Here is a 15,360-nt window from a genome sequence, read left to right as displayed (position 1 = left end):
CTAATGTCTCTCACCAGCCTGTGCAAACTGTGGGTTTAAACACTGACAAATGAATAACAGGAATCCTCATGAATTAAGTTATTTATGTTCCTGGAATAGTTGATAAGAGTTATAAATTAAACCTAGTTTTTCAATAGAAGCATTACTTTAAACCTAGTACACGTAAGCACTCAACAAATATTGGGGTATAACCCACTCTTCTTTTTTTTTTTTTTGTACAAATGACCACAAAAATGCCATCTACATTTAACTATAAATAATGTATTAATAACTTTCCTACATAGCTCACAATGCTGTTAATGAAATCAAGGATGCAAAAGCATACTACAAATTGAATTATACTATATAAATGCAAACTGTTATTAATATAGCATTATAATATCTTAATATATATCTCAATTTACTTTCTAATGAAGCATTTTTTTAACTAGAGGTCTTTTTTTGTTTGTTTGTTTGTTTGTTTGTTTGTTTTGAGCCAGAATGTTTTTAAATATTCTTGTATCCAACACCCCAATTTGAAGTTTAGGACACTGAGGTTTAGGAAGGCAAAGGTGACTTCCAAGACAAGACAGATGGTCAGTGTAAGAGTTTAGACTAGGAGCCAAGTGCCCTGATTCTGATCCCAGTGCTCCATCCTCTGCACTATACTCTCCATAATTATTTCCTTGTTTTATTGCAACAAATCAGAAGGAAAAGAGATGTCTCCACTGGGGTCTTGAAATTCAGATGGGGCTTCCTTGGCCAGAATTAGATATGAATTTGATGAAGCTGTTAGGGATATTTTGAAATACTTGCTGGCTTTTTGAAAAATGGATTCTTCTGGTAGCTGCCTCAGCCAACTCCTTTGGTTGTGGGATTTCTCTTTAGAAAAAAGGGGGCTCAGAGGGTGGCATTATTCTAATCCTTGATCACTATAAAGCAAGATTTGGTGATACACTAGAAGAAATAAACGGTAGGTTGGATGCAGCAGAGGACTGAATCAGTGATTCAGAAGACAAAGTAGCAGAAAATATCAGAGCAGCAAAAAGAAAAAAAGAATCAAAAAAAAAAAATGAGGATAGTTTAAGGGACCTTTGGGACAATATGAAGTATAACAACATCTGCATCATAAGAGTACCAAAAGAAAAAGAGAGAGAACAACAGATTAAGAAGTTATTTGAAGAAATAATGGCTGAAAATGTTCCTAACTTGGTGAAGGAAAAAGACACACAAGTTCATAAAGTGCAGAGAGTTCCAAACAAGATGAACCCCACGAGCCTACACTAAGACACATCATAATTAAAATGCAAATGGTTAAAGACAAAGAGAGAATCTTAAAAGCAGCAAGAAAAAGACAGTTACCTACAAGGGAGTTCCCATAAGACTGTCAGCTGATTTCTCAACAGAAACATTTCAGGCCAGAAGGGATTGGCATAAAATATTCAAAGTGATGAAAAACAAAGACCTATAACCAAGACTACTTTACTTAGCAAGGCTATCATTTAAAATTAAGGTAGAGATAAAGAACTTCCAAGACCAGAAAAAGCTGAAGGAGTTCATTACCACCAAACCAGTATTGCACAAAATGTCAAAGGGTCCTCTTTAAGAAGAAGAAAAAGAAAAGAAAAACAGAGGAACATAGTTATAAAGAATAAAATGGCATCCTGGCTGGTGTGGCCCATGCACTGAGGGGTCAAGGGTTTGATTCCAGGTCAGGGCACATGCCCAGGTTGCAGATTTGATCCTCCATTGGGGCACTTGTGGAAGGCAACTGATCACATCGAAGTCTCTCTCTCTCTCTATCCCTTCCTCTCTCTCTAAAATCAATAAAGGTATGTTCTCCAGTGAGGATTTAAAAAAAAAAATTTTTTTAAAGACTAAAATGGCAATGATATGTACTTATGAATAATCACTTTATATGTAAATGGCTTAAATGCTCAAATCAAAAGACACAGGGTAGCTGAATAGATAAAAACAAAAGCAAGACTCATACATATGCTGTCTATAAGAGACCCACCTCAGATCAAAAGATACACACAGACTAAAAGCAAAGGAGTGGAAAAAATATTTTATGCAAACAGAAATAAAAAAAATAAAAAAAGTTGGGGAAAGCATTTGAGATCTTGCTCTCCAGCATGTTGTCAGTTTGGCTCAAATAAACCCTTATAAAATTTTTAAACAACAACAACAAAAGCTGGGGTAGCAATACTTATATCTGACAAAGTAGATTTTAAAATAAAGGCTATAATAAAAGACAAAGGACACTACATAATGATAAAGAGATCAATTCAGCAAGAGGATATAACCCTTGTAAACATTTATACAACCAACATAGGCTCACCTAAATATGAAAAGCAAATCTTGATGGACATAAAAGGAGAGATTAATAGTAATTCAGTCACAGTAGGGGATTTTAACACCCCTTTGACATCAATGGATAGCTCTTCCAGACAGAAATCAACAAGAAAATGGCAGCCTTAAAATGACACACTAGATCAGATGGATTTAATCGATATCTTCAGAGCATTTCACCCTAAAGCAGCAAAACACACACTATTTTTAATTGCACATGGAACATTTTTTAGATTAGACCACATGTTAGGACACAAAACAAGTATCAATAAATTTAAGAAGATTGAAATCATATCAAGCATCTTCTCTGACCATAATTGTATAAAACTAGAAATCAATCACAAGAAAAACACTAAAAAGCACAGAAAGACATAGAGGCTAAATAACATGTTACAAAACAATGAATAGGTTAACAATAAGATCAAGGAAGAACTCCAAAGACACCTTGAAATGAATGAAAATCAGAACACAGCAACACAAACATACGGGTCTCAGTGAAAGCAATCCTAAGAGGGGAATTCATAACATTACAGGCCTACCCCAAGAAATAAGAAAAATCTCAAAAAAAATCTTAACTTTACACTTAAAAGAATTTCAAAAAGAACGAGAAACAGCCCCAATTGAGTAGAAGAAAAAATAATAATAAAGATTGGAACAGAAATAAATAAAATAGAGTCTAAAAAAAAAAAAACAATAACACAAAAGGTCAATGAGACCAAGAGTTGGTCCTTGAAAAGATAAACAAGATTGACAAAACTTTAACCAGATTCATTAAGAAAAAAAGAGAGAAGACCCAAATAAATTAAATTTAAAAATGAAAGAACAGTAATAACTGACACCACAGAAGTACAAAGGATTGTAATAAAATACTGTGAACAACTATATCCCAACAAATTGGACAATCCGAACAAACTGGATAAATTCCTAGAAACATATAGTCTTCCAACACTGAATCAGGAAGAATCAGAAAATCTGAATAGACTAATTAAACTAATGAAATTGAAGCAGTAATCAAAAATTTCTCAGCAAACAAAAGTCCTAGACCAGATGGCTTCACAGGTGAATTTTACCAAACATTCAAAGAAGAACTAACACTTATCCTTCTTATCCTTCTTAACAAAATTCAAAAGAAGGGAAGACTCCCAAGCTCATTTTTCAAGACCAACTCTATTCTAATTCCAAAACTAGATGAAGACATTACAAAGAAAGAAAATTATAGGCCAATATCCCTGATAAACACAGATGCTAAAATTCTCAAAAAAATATTAGCAAATTGGATCCAGCAATAATTTGAAAGATCATACACCATGATCAGGTAGGATTTATTCCAGAGATTCAAGGTTGGTACAATATCCACTAATCAATGAATGTGATACACCACATAAACAAAATGAAGGATAAAAATCACATAATGATATCAATAGATGTAGAAAAAGCATTTGATAAAATCCAACGCCCTTTTATGATAAAAACTCTCAGCAAAATGGGAATAGAAGGAATATACCTCAACATAATAAAGGCCATACACGACAAACCCACAGCCAACGTCATACTCAATGGGCAAAAACTAAAAGTATTTCCCTTAAAAGACAGGGATATCTACTTTTACCATTCTTATTCAACATAGTACTAGACATCCTAGCCACAGTATTCACACAAGAAGAAGAAATAAAAGATATCCAAATCCAAATTGGAAAGGAAGAAGTAAAACTGTCACTATTTGCAATTGACATGAAAATGTATATAGAGAACCTTAAAGATTCTACCAAAAATCTACCAGAACTGACAAATGAATTTAGTAATAAATTTCAGTAATAAATTTAGCCAAGAATGTAAAAGACTTGTACTTGGAAAATTATACGATACTGAAGAAAGAAACTGAAGAAGATATAAGTAAGTGGAAGCATATACCATGTTCATGGATAGGAAGAATAAACATCATTAAAATGTCCATACTACCCAAAGCAATCTATAGATTCATTGCAATTTCTATCAAAATACCAGTAGTGCCCTGGTCAGTTTGGCTAAGTGGTTAGAGCGTCGGACTGTGGACCGAGGTGTCGTGGATTCAATTCCTGGCTCCAGTAGGGGTCGTGTGGGAGGCAACCAGTCAGTGTGTCTTTCTCACATTGATGTTTCTCTCTCTCTCTTTCTCTCTTCCTCTCTCTCACTCTATAAAAAAAATTAATAGAAAAATATTCTGCCCTGGCCGGTTTGGCTCAGCGGTTAGAGCGTCGGCCTGCGGTCTGGAGAGACCCGGGTTCGGTTCCCGCTAAGGGCATGTACCTTGGTTGCAGTTTGTCTCCGGCCCTGGTTGGTCGTGCAGGTGGCAGCCACTCGATGTGTCCCTTTCACGTCGATGTTTCTCTCTCTCTGTTCCTCTCCCTCCCACTCTACCTGAACAAAAAATGAAAAAATGTCCTCGGGTGAGGATAAAAAAAAGAAAAGAAAAGAAAAATATTCTCAGGTGAGGATTGAATATATATATATATATAGAATATATATATATATTGACATGAAAATGTATATAGAGAACCTTAAAGATTCTACCAAAAATCTACCAGAACTGACAAATGAATTTAGTAATAAATTTCAGTAATAAATTTAGCCAAGAATGTAAAAGATTTGTACTTGGAAAATTATACGAGATATATATATATATATATATATATATATATATATATATATGCAGCGTATTTCACAGAACTAGAACAAATATCCCCAAAATTTATATGGAACCACAAAAGACCCCAAAAAGCAAAAGTAATCTTGAGAGAGAACAAAGTTGGAGGAATTACGCTACCTAATACAAACTATACTACAAGGTCATAGTAATCACAACAGCATGGTACTGGCATAAAAGCAGACATATAGGTCAATGGAACAGAATAGAGAGCCCAGAAATAAACCCACATCTTTATGGTGAATTTGTATTGGACAAAGGAGGCAAGAACATACAATGGGGTAAAGACAATCTGTTCAATGAATGGTACTGGGAAAATTGTACACATTCTTACACTATATACAAGAATAAACTCAAAATGGATTAAAGACTTAAGGTAAGACTTGAAACCGTAAAAGTCCTAATAGAAAACAGTCTCAGACATTTCTTGTAGTAATATTTTTTCTGATATATCTCCTCAGGCAAAGGAAACAAAAGAAAAAATAAACAAATGGGACTACATCAAACTAAAAAGTTTTTACATAGCAAAGGAAATTATCAACAAAATGAAAAGACAACCAACCCACTGAATGGGAGAACATATTTTCCAGTGATACATCTAATAAGGGGTTAATATTCAAATTTATAAAGAACTTACATAACTCAACAACAAAAAAAAGAAAAAAGAAAAATTCACTCTATGAAAAAAATTAATGGAAAAATATCCTCAGGTGAGGATTAAAAAAAAGGTGTATATATATATATATAAGAAATGTCTGAGACTGTTTTCTATTAGGATTTTTACGGTTTCAAGTCTTACCTTAAGTCTTTAATCCATTTTGAGTTTAAAATCTCTCTAAAATCAATAAAGGAAAAAAAATTTTTTTTAATGGGCAAAGGATCTGAATAGACACCTCTCTAAAGTGAACATACAGATGGCCAATAGACATATGAAAAAATGCCCAACATCACTAATTATCAGAGAAATGCAAATTAGAACCACAATGAGATATCAACTCACAGCTGTCAGATTGACTATCATCAATAAACAAACAAAGAACAAATGTTGGCAAGGATGTAGAGAAAAGAGAACCCTCGTGCACTGTTGGTGAGAATGCAGATTGGTGCAACCACTGTGGGAAATAGTATGGAATTTGCTCAAAAAAATTAAAAATGGAACTGCCTTATGATCCAGCAATTCCACTTCTGGGAATATATCCAAAGAAACCTGAAAGACTAATTTGAAATAATATATGTACCCCTATGTTTATTGCAGCATTATTTACAATAGCCAAGATTTGGAAGCAGCCCAAGTACTCATCAGTAGACGAATGGGTAAAAAAGCTGTGGTACATTTACACAATGGAATACTACTTGGCTGTAAAAAAGAAGGAAATCTTACCTTTTGCAATAGCATAGATGGGCCTGGAAAGTATTATGCTAAGTGAAATAAGCCAGACAGGGAAAGACAAGTACCATATGATTTCACTTACATATGGAATCTAATGAACAAAATAAACAAACAAAATAGAAACAGATTAATAGATACAGACAACAGACTGACAACTATCAGAAGGGGGGTTGGGAGCCTGAGTAAAAAACGGTGAAGGGATTAAAAAAACAAAACACATAGACACAGAGAATAGTACAGTGATTACAAGAGGAAAAGGGGGATGGGAGGAGGTAGAAGAGGGTAAAGGAGGGATAAATGGTGATGGAAAGAGACAACTTTGGATGGTGAACACACAATACAATATACAGATGATGAATTCTAGAATTGTACACTTGAAACCTATATAATTTTATCAACCAATGGCACCCCAATAAATTCAATATTTTTTAAAAATATCAGTTAAACATGGGTTTCATTTTCAAGAACAGTGGTGATTTGTGGTATTTTAGCCTGGGGCTGCTTTCCAATTATTTTTGATAATTTGATTGTTGACTCTTTTGGATTCTTCTATGTGGACAATCTTATCACCTGCAAATAATAACAGATTTATTTAGTCCTTTCCAATATTTAAGCCCTTATTATTTATTTATTTATTTATTTTTTTGGTCTTATTCTACTTACTAGCTAGGAGCTCCAGTGCAGTGTTTAATAACAGTTGTGACAATCAGACACCTTGTTTTAAAAGAATGCTATTAATATTGTCTCATATAGAATGATTCTTTTTGTTACCCTTTTTCAAGTTAAAGATATTTCTTCCAGCCCCTTTTTCACTAAGTTTTTATCACTAGTTTTTGTTGAATTTCATCAAATGCTTTTTTTTTAAATCCTCACCCAAGGGTATGTTTCCATTGATTTGAGAGAGAGAAAGAAACATCCATTAGTTGTCTCCTATATGTGCCCCGACCAGGATAGAATCTACAACCTAGGTATGTGCCCTGACTGGGAATCGAACCCACAACCTTTGGTGTACAAGGCAACACTCCAGCCAACTGAGCCACCTGACCAGGGATCATCAAATGCTTTTTTTTCATCTATTGATGATGATATTTTTCTGTGTTAATTTATTACTACAGTGAATGACACAGATTTTCTGATATTAAACTTGTTTGCATTCCTGGCATAAACCTAGCATGGTCATGTGTGTTTTCTTTTTTATGTTATTTTAGTTTGTTTGTTAATTGTCTTAGTATTTTTAATCTATTTTCAAGAAGTGAAACATAGCTGTACTCTTCTCAGATCCTTTCACATTCCTTAACTTTGTGCGCACCTTCAAGACTTCTGCATATTTTTGCTTCCGATAACCAGAACGCACTGCTCTTCCCCAGAAGACCTCCTGCAGGCTAATGGAACCCAGTTTGCCCACAGGCTCAGAGAGGCAGAAGAGCCTAGAAATGTACATTTCCCTGACTGGGTGGGGGTCTGAAAGCCCTAGTCCCTTCCCTTCAGGTCAGGATTGTTCTGAGGCATAACTTACGGTCCAGAGTTCCCCCTGAGGACCAGGCAGGAGCTACACTCTGAGGGACTTTGCTCAAGATCACACCCTTGCTTCTCCCCTTCCTTCTGTGTTCTACTTCCTCCATTCTCTTCCTGTTTCCATTGGGAGAACTTTCTTTATAAATCATTTGGATACAAATCCCTGACTTAGGTCTTGTTTCTGAAAACAATACATGAGATGGGCCTGTATTTTTTTTTTTTTCTTTTTCTTTTTCATACTGTTCTTTTCTGGTTTTGGAATCAGGGTTATAATGACCTTACAAAAATGAGTTGGAGGGTGTTCCTTTTCTTTTTTTAATTTTCCTACTCTAATAGAGTTTATATATGATTAGATTGATATGTCTTCTGAAATTTTAGTATCACTTGCCGTTGATGAGCCCAGGATATGAATATGTGGTGGGGGCAGAAATAAGGATCAGAGGAAAGCATATAGTCAGATGTAATGTTATTGTTCCAATCTTAGCTTTTGTTTGGATGGTAGTCATTAAACATGACTAACTAAAATCGAGTCAACAGTGAACAAGTAATGATGGAAAAAAACAAGGATTATGAGTAATCAAATTCTGTGCACTTGAAGTCCATTAAGGAAATAAATAAGAAAAGTAAAATCTATGTTTTCTGAAATTAATATAGCTAACTGCAGCTTTCTTTTGGTTAAGAATTGCCTGATATATCTTTCTGATCCATTTACTCTCCACTCCTCCATGCCTATTTTGCCTGCCTCCCTGCGGATCTCAGAAATCTCCCTGTAAAGCCTAAAATAAAATCACAAGAATTGCAACTCACTGCAAAATTTAGAGTTTAATTTTCAAACAAATTTCCCCTCATCTCTGCATCTTCCCTTGTGACCATCCCTCTGTGTGCAGGTCCATGTCCCTGTATCTTTTATAGTTTACCTCAAACTTTTACTTCCATGGAAAGTAAACAGATGTTTCATTCTGGGACCTGGAGGGAGTAGAAGGGGGATTATTTAAGGAAGATTTTTGTCATGGTGTAGACTCACAACAATTAATTTTCCTAGAATCCCATGTGTGTGTGTGTGTGTGTGTGTGTGTGTGTGTGTGTGTGCAGTATGCACACTTGCATGTTCACTCGTCTATAGGCACCTCTCCCCTTCATAGATACCAGAAAGTAGGCTCTCGGTACCTTCCTCTGCCTGGAATGGGCCTAGAGTCTGCCACATTGGTCCTGGCACCCAACTGCTCCCCCTTGCATGTGTCAAAGGAGCTGTGAAACTGATCCCATAGCTGCAGCCCCTCACTTTTGTGCTCTCCATCTTCCAGATGCCTTTCTCCAACTGCAGCCGAGACTGCCTGGCAGGGACCAGGAAAGGAATTATTGAGGGGATGCCCACCTGCTGCTTTGAGTGTGTGGAGTGTCCTGATGGGGAGTACAGTGATGAGACAGGTAAAGGAACAGCCCTTTGTGGACACTGTGTAAGGCTTGGTCCACTTTGGGGCCCTGGGTTCAGTGAAGTCCCTGGAAGGGCTAGGCTGAGATGGTGCTTAGCACAGTTTCTCATTTAACAAGGTATGTCGTAGCGTCGTGCTGGGTTGGACCCTGAGGAGGATAGAAAAGGAATGTTAGATGTCTTATAATACAAGAGCTTACAAACACCTGTTACAGAGATTTCTTTTACTTTGATACTGCTTTCCGATATAGTTTTTCTTTTCTTATAGCTCAGAGACCCTGAATAGACAAACTTGTGTCTGTTCCAGGCTCCAGAGTTAATAGGCTATGACAGATTGCCTGGTAGGTGCCTAGCACTGTGCTGGCTGTCTTACTCATGTTTTTCCTGTGCCTCAGTTGTTTCATCTGTCAAGTGGGAATTAAATGAGTTAATATTGGTAAAGCACCTGGTAAGTTCTAGATAAATGTCTGTTCAATAAAAACCCTGATTGGCATATTGGAAGCACTCTATTAATATTAACTATAATTGTTATTATCTCATTGTATCCACCCCTCAGTAATGGGGTTATTATCGCTTCCAGTTCATAAATGAGAAAACTGAGCCTCAGAGAAGTTAAGGAGACTGACAAAATCATACAGCTAGTAAAGGGCAGGGCCAGGATTCCCATCTGGACCTCTGACAGCAAAGCCCATGTTCCTTTCACTTCCCCAAACTGCATGTTGCCAGGACACAGCAGAGACTTGATAAATGCTCCTTGACTGAATGAGTCTGTAGCCTCCTTCACTGGAAAGCCGTGGGGGAAGGCACAGGTCACATGTGTGAGATATTCTACTTTGATCTAAGAGGATATCTTCTCTGGCGTGTCTACAAAGCCCATCCACACATCTAACATGAGTCAGGCTGAGCTTGAATCACTCCATGAAAAGTTGGATTATGTCATACCTCTGGGCAGCCACCTGTCCAACAAGATTGATTATTCTCTGTTACAAATCATCAGCAGATAGTCTTAAAGGAAATATGTACACCCCTGACCATGTGCAAAAGGGGGGAAAAATCATAGAATCATCAAAAGTACATGAAATTAACTAAGTATATAATTAAGCATGTCAGGGTTCAATATATTATTTGATAATGTAAAAATCACAATTTTTCATCAATAAGCACAATGGAAAGTGACCACACACAATAACCTGTGTACCCTCACCACCACATTCACACTCACAAGTTTTAGGCTATGCCATTTATTCACTACCTTTTCACTGGGACATTTTACAGATGCAAGTGCCTGTGACAAGTGCCCCGATGACTTCTGGTCCAATGAGAACCACACGTCCTGCATTGCTAAGGAGATCGAGTTTCTGTCGTGGACCGAGCCCTTTGGGATCGCACTCACCCTTTTTGCTGTGCTGGGCATTTTCCTGACGGCCTTTGTGCTGGGTGTCTTCATCAAGTTCCGCAACACACCCATCGTCAAGGCCACCAACCGAGAGCTCTCCTACCTCCTCCTCTTCTCCCTGCTCTGCTGTTTCTCCAGCTCCTTGTTCTTCATCGGTGAGCCCCAGGACTGGACCTGCCGCCTGCGCCAGCCGGCCTTTGGCATCAGTTTCGTGCTCTGCATCTCCTGCATCCTGGTGAAAACCAACCGCGTCCTCCTGGTGTTCGAGGCCAAGATCCCCACCAGCTTCCACCGCAAGTGGTGGGGGCTCAACCTGCAGTTCCTGCTGGTCTTCCTCTGCACCTTCATGCAGATCGTCATCTGTGTGATCTGGCTCTACACCGCGCCCCCCTCGAGCTACCGCAACCACGAACTGGAGGATGAGATTATCTTCATCACATGCCACGAGGGCTCGCTCATGGCTCTGGGCTTCCTGATCGGCTACACCTGCCTGCTGGCTGCCATCTGCTTCTTCTTTGCCTTCAAGTCCCGGAAGCTGCCGGAGAACTTTAACGAAGCCAAGTTCATCACCTTCAGCATGCTCATCTTCTTCATCGTCTGGATCTCCTTCATTCCAGCCTACGCCAGCACCTACGGCAAGTTCGTCTCCGCCGTGGAGGTGATCGCCATTCTGGCCGCCAGCTTTGGCTTGCTGGCCTGCATCTTCTTCAACAAGGTCTACATCATCCTCTTCAAGCCATCCCGGAACACCATCGAGGAGGTGCGCTGCAGCACCGCCGCTCACGCTTTCAAGGTGGCAGCCCGGGCCACGCTGCGCCGCAGCAACGTCTCCCGCAAGCGGTCCAACAGCCTCGGGGGCTCCACGGGATCCACCCCGTCCTCCTCCATCAGCAGCAAGAGCAACAGCGAAGACCCCTTCCCACAGCCCGAGAGGCAGAAGCAGCAGCAGCCACTGGCCCTGACCCTGCAAGAGCAGCAGCCGCAGCCGCAGCCGCCCTTGACCCTGCAGCAGCAGCAGCAGCAGCAGTCTCAGCAGCAGCCCAGATGCAAGCAGGTCATCTTTGGCAGTGGCACAGTCACCTTCTCGCTGAGCTTTGACGAGCCTCAGAAGAGTGCCATGGCTCACAGGAATTCCACCCACCAGAACTCCCTGGAGTCCCAAAAAAGCAACGACACGGCGACCAGACACCAGGCATTACTCCCGCTGCAGTGCGGGGAGACAGACTCGGAACTGACCGCCCAGGAGACAGGCCTGCAAGGGCCTATGGGTGGGGACCGGCAGCCAGAGATGGAGGACCCTGAAGAGATGTCCCCAGCACTTGTAGTGTCCAATTCACGGAGCTTTGTCATCAGCGGTGGAGGCAGCACTGTCACAGAGAATATGCTGCATTCCTAAAATGGAAGGAGAAGGCCTGTCAAGGAAGGATCCAGAGGGATCTCCTGGGATCGGTACATTCTCCGACAGGGATGAGGGACCGCTCCCAACTCCTTTCCTCTGAGGCAGGAGGAATAAAAGACATGCCAAATGCCTCGAACTTAGTTGCACTGTTTTATACGACAGTGAATTGACTAATGTTCCCTTTAAAATTAAAAAAAAGAAGAAGAAGAAGAAGAGCCACGTGCTTCTATGGTTGAATTCGTCAGAGCGCTGGGATCGCCATGGCCGGATTTGCTGTTCCTGTCTTTTCTTCTGTTCTCTCCCACTCAGTAGCCCAGAGATGGAACCAGGCTTTAAGCTACTCACCTACCCCTCCCTTTTTTCTTTTTTTCATATTGAAATGGCAGCCCTGAACATTCTGACATCCTGGCCCAGGGACAGTGTACAGAGTGACAGGACATCAGCTTGGCCACCACTAGAGTTAAGAGTCTGAAAGACGGACTGTCACCAGTGCTGCCCGACACCTTGACGGGAAGAACTTTACATGTTCAGAACCAGAGGTGAATGTGTCCGCTCCTGTTTAGGAAACTTGTAAGCTAGTTGGTCTTCGACTTGCTGCTGCTTCATGTGACATCTAGGTTAGCGTTTCTCCTGCACCACTGCATCTGGTTTTGCAAAGAATGTGATAGTGATGCCATGTTTCGATTCCAGGATGAGAAAGAATCACCTCAAATTGTCGGGAAGGGACCGCATAATTCCAATGAGCTGTATCTGTAATTACTATTGCTATATGTACCTTTGTCCTTGGGAAAATGCTTTTGTTGTTAATAGTCCATGGACAATAGAAACTGAAAAAAGTCACAGTTCGGTTTATATAAGGCAGTATTACTGAGCTCCATTTTCCTTGCCCAACCCACTATCCCCACTGCATGAGCTAAGCCCTGAGTGTGCCCTTTCAGGGCCCCAAGGCTTCCTGAAGCCAGATGTATCCTTGCCCTGGTGGAGAATAACTCTGTCATTAGTCCCCTACCAGTTGCTGGAGTGAGAAAGTGTGGTTCTGAGAGAGCTCTCACAGGGCATTAGCCTGGCACACTCCACCCCCCAAATGCCATGTCATGTTTCCTCCAGCAGTGGAAGCCTGCCCATGGGTAGTTACAGAGGTTGAATGGCATGCTGCTGAGCGTTCAGGCTCTAGAGCCACAGAGACCTGCGTTTAAGCCCTGGGTTGGTCACTTATAAGTTGAGTGACCACAGACAGGGAACCCTGACCTTGCTAAGCCCCAGCTTCTTTGCCTCTAAAATGGGGGTAATAATCATTCTTTTCCCTCTGAGCTCTTATATGGGTTAAATGAGATAATGTATGGGTCTCTCTCTCTCTCTCTCTCTCTCTCTCTCTCTCTCTCTCTCGCACACCTGCACCTTTCCCCATCTTCTTCCCCCAGGCGAGTTTTCCTTGCCTCTCTTTTTTCCTAAGATCCAAGGGCCTTCTTGTGTCTGTGTAATTTGTTTCCTGAGCCCATTTCTTCTACGGTTCACTTCTTCTACCTCTGTGACTTTCTAAATAAACTTTCTCTTATTAAAAAAAAAAAAAATGAGATAATGTATGTAAAGTACTTTAGCATGGTGCCTAGCACATAGTAAGCACACAATAAATATTAGTTAATATTATTACTGATATTGTAATCATTTCTTCACTTGTTTAAAATACAAAACAAAGCTAATTTATTTATCATTCAGATTTTAATGACAAGCCCACTGATGACAATAACTTTCTCCATAATAAGCCAAGAAGTCGGAGCCATGGTCAAGGTGTCAGCCCTAGTTACACTGCTCCTGCTGAAAAAGGCAGGCCAGACACTTGCCCAGAGAGCTCCACGCTCTTTCCCTATGGTGCCAGCACCCAGATCTCAGCACCAAGGGAAGACTGTCCCAGTCTGCCAGTCGTTTCTCAGATCACTCTAAATGCTGCTCTTAAACCAAGGCCAAATATAGCTATTACATCTGTGTGAAGCCTCAAACTTATAGCTCCTGATAGCTTCTTCCTCGACCACTTTCCTCCAAACGGCTGCCTTTCCATGATTTTTAAAGCAACCTATTGATATGACTGTTGTTAATTGGGATGAAAAGAGGGTGTCATGTGCGAGCATGACTGAGGCTCTGAGAAGGCTTCACACAGATCCCAGAGCCAGCCCGCTGCTCCCGCCTGGTCACACCTCTGAGCAAGGCACAGAGCTGAGTGGAGGTTCACATTTAACATTTTACTCCGTCTTTTAAAAAAAAAAAAAAGCTGAAAGTTTCATGGCTTGGTTTTTATGTCAGAGTAGTTATGTGGAAATAGCTATTAGCTATGCAAGATACCACACACTCATCCTTCCCGAGACTGACTTCTCCGTGCAGCTTACCCACAGCTGATCTGCGGAAGGGGACACAGCACAGAAAACACGCACTGTTTACGCTGAGCCTCACTTCACCAAGTGCTCGCAGATGAAGCAGTCTCTCCCACTATTCCTGCCGGAAAAGGAGACTCAACATTGTCCTCATTTATATGTGGCTGGATAACTCTAAGCACAAAATCTGGGGTGTGAAATATGAACTTGCATTATTCTTCTGTAACAACCTAGTTTCTCTCTCAAATTCCAATTCAGTTTCTAGTGACAGAGACTTCATCTTAGTCAAATTGGGATTTTTCTCAGCAACTTCCAAGTTTTCTGAATCAGAGCCTGGTAATGGGTTTCCGTGGGCCCTTCTCTGTGGGCCCTCTTGGTGTGCCCATGCCAGAGTAAACAGCAGCCTCGAACCATTGCCCAGCCTCCTTACCTGGGGACTGAGCACTGAAGGGGAGTGTATAGTTTTCTGAATCAATTTAAATTTCTGGGGGGGTCCAACTTCAGAGGTTTCTTTCTTCCCCCTTCCAGGAGGGTTTTTTGTAGTGTAAAGGGGGTGGGGTTCCTCAAACATGGATAGCTGCTGTTGAAATCTCTGAGCTCATTCTTATCTGGTCCTCCAGTAATTGATTTGCCTCCACGCTAGCATCCTCTGAGCTACCACATCCCCATATGGTCCCCAGTCATGGGGTCCACAGTGATTCCCTCAGCTTCATCACTTTGTCCCAACTGCTCACTGCCCCTCCTCCCAGGCTGCCAGCTCTCCGTGAGAGAGGACACGGGCCTGAGAACTACCGGGCAGCGCTAAGGCCTCTCCCTCCTGGCACCCCACACTGCCATGTCTGCTTCAC

At 40.5% G+C, this 15,360-nt stretch overlaps 1 protein-coding gene and 1 non-coding gene across 3 annotated transcripts in view; both read left to right on the top strand.

Annotated features, from left to right (window-relative positions):
- CASR (calcium sensing receptor) overlaps positions 1 to 12,251 on the top strand; it is a 32,815-nt gene extending 20,564 nt beyond the window's left edge. The window contains exons 5-6 of one of the 2 annotated variants that reach the window (XM_036243302.1): positions 9,224 to 9,347; positions 10,627 to 12,251. In XM_036243302.1, coding sequence (XP_036099195.1) covers positions 9,224 to 9,347; positions 10,627 to 12,143 — 1,641 coding nt within the window. In that variant the 3' untranslated portion in view covers positions 12,144 to 12,251. Of the gene's footprint in view, positions 1 to 9,193; positions 9,348 to 10,626 lie in introns of both variants that reach the window. The other variant, XM_036243301.1, reaches the window with a different exon arrangement.
- A 2,592-nt stretch (positions 12,252 to 14,843) lies between these two features.
- LOC118618010 lies at positions 14,844 to 14,976 on the top strand. The gene has a single exon (XR_004956955.1). It is a non-coding gene; the product is annotated as a small nucleolar RNA SNORA42/SNORA80 family (small nucleolar RNA).
- The last annotated feature ends 384 nt before the right edge of the window (positions 14,977 to 15,360 follow it).

The sequence above is a fragment of the Molossus molossus genome, unplaced genomic scaffold (assembly GCF_014108415.1).
Source record: "Molossus molossus isolate mMolMol1 unplaced genomic scaffold, mMolMol1.p scaffold_m16_p_5, whole genome shotgun sequence".
In the NCBI taxonomy this organism is placed as follows: domain Eukaryota; kingdom Metazoa; phylum Chordata; class Mammalia; order Chiroptera; family Molossidae; genus Molossus; species Molossus molossus.
This window is presented reverse-complemented; position numbering and strand designations above follow the sequence as displayed.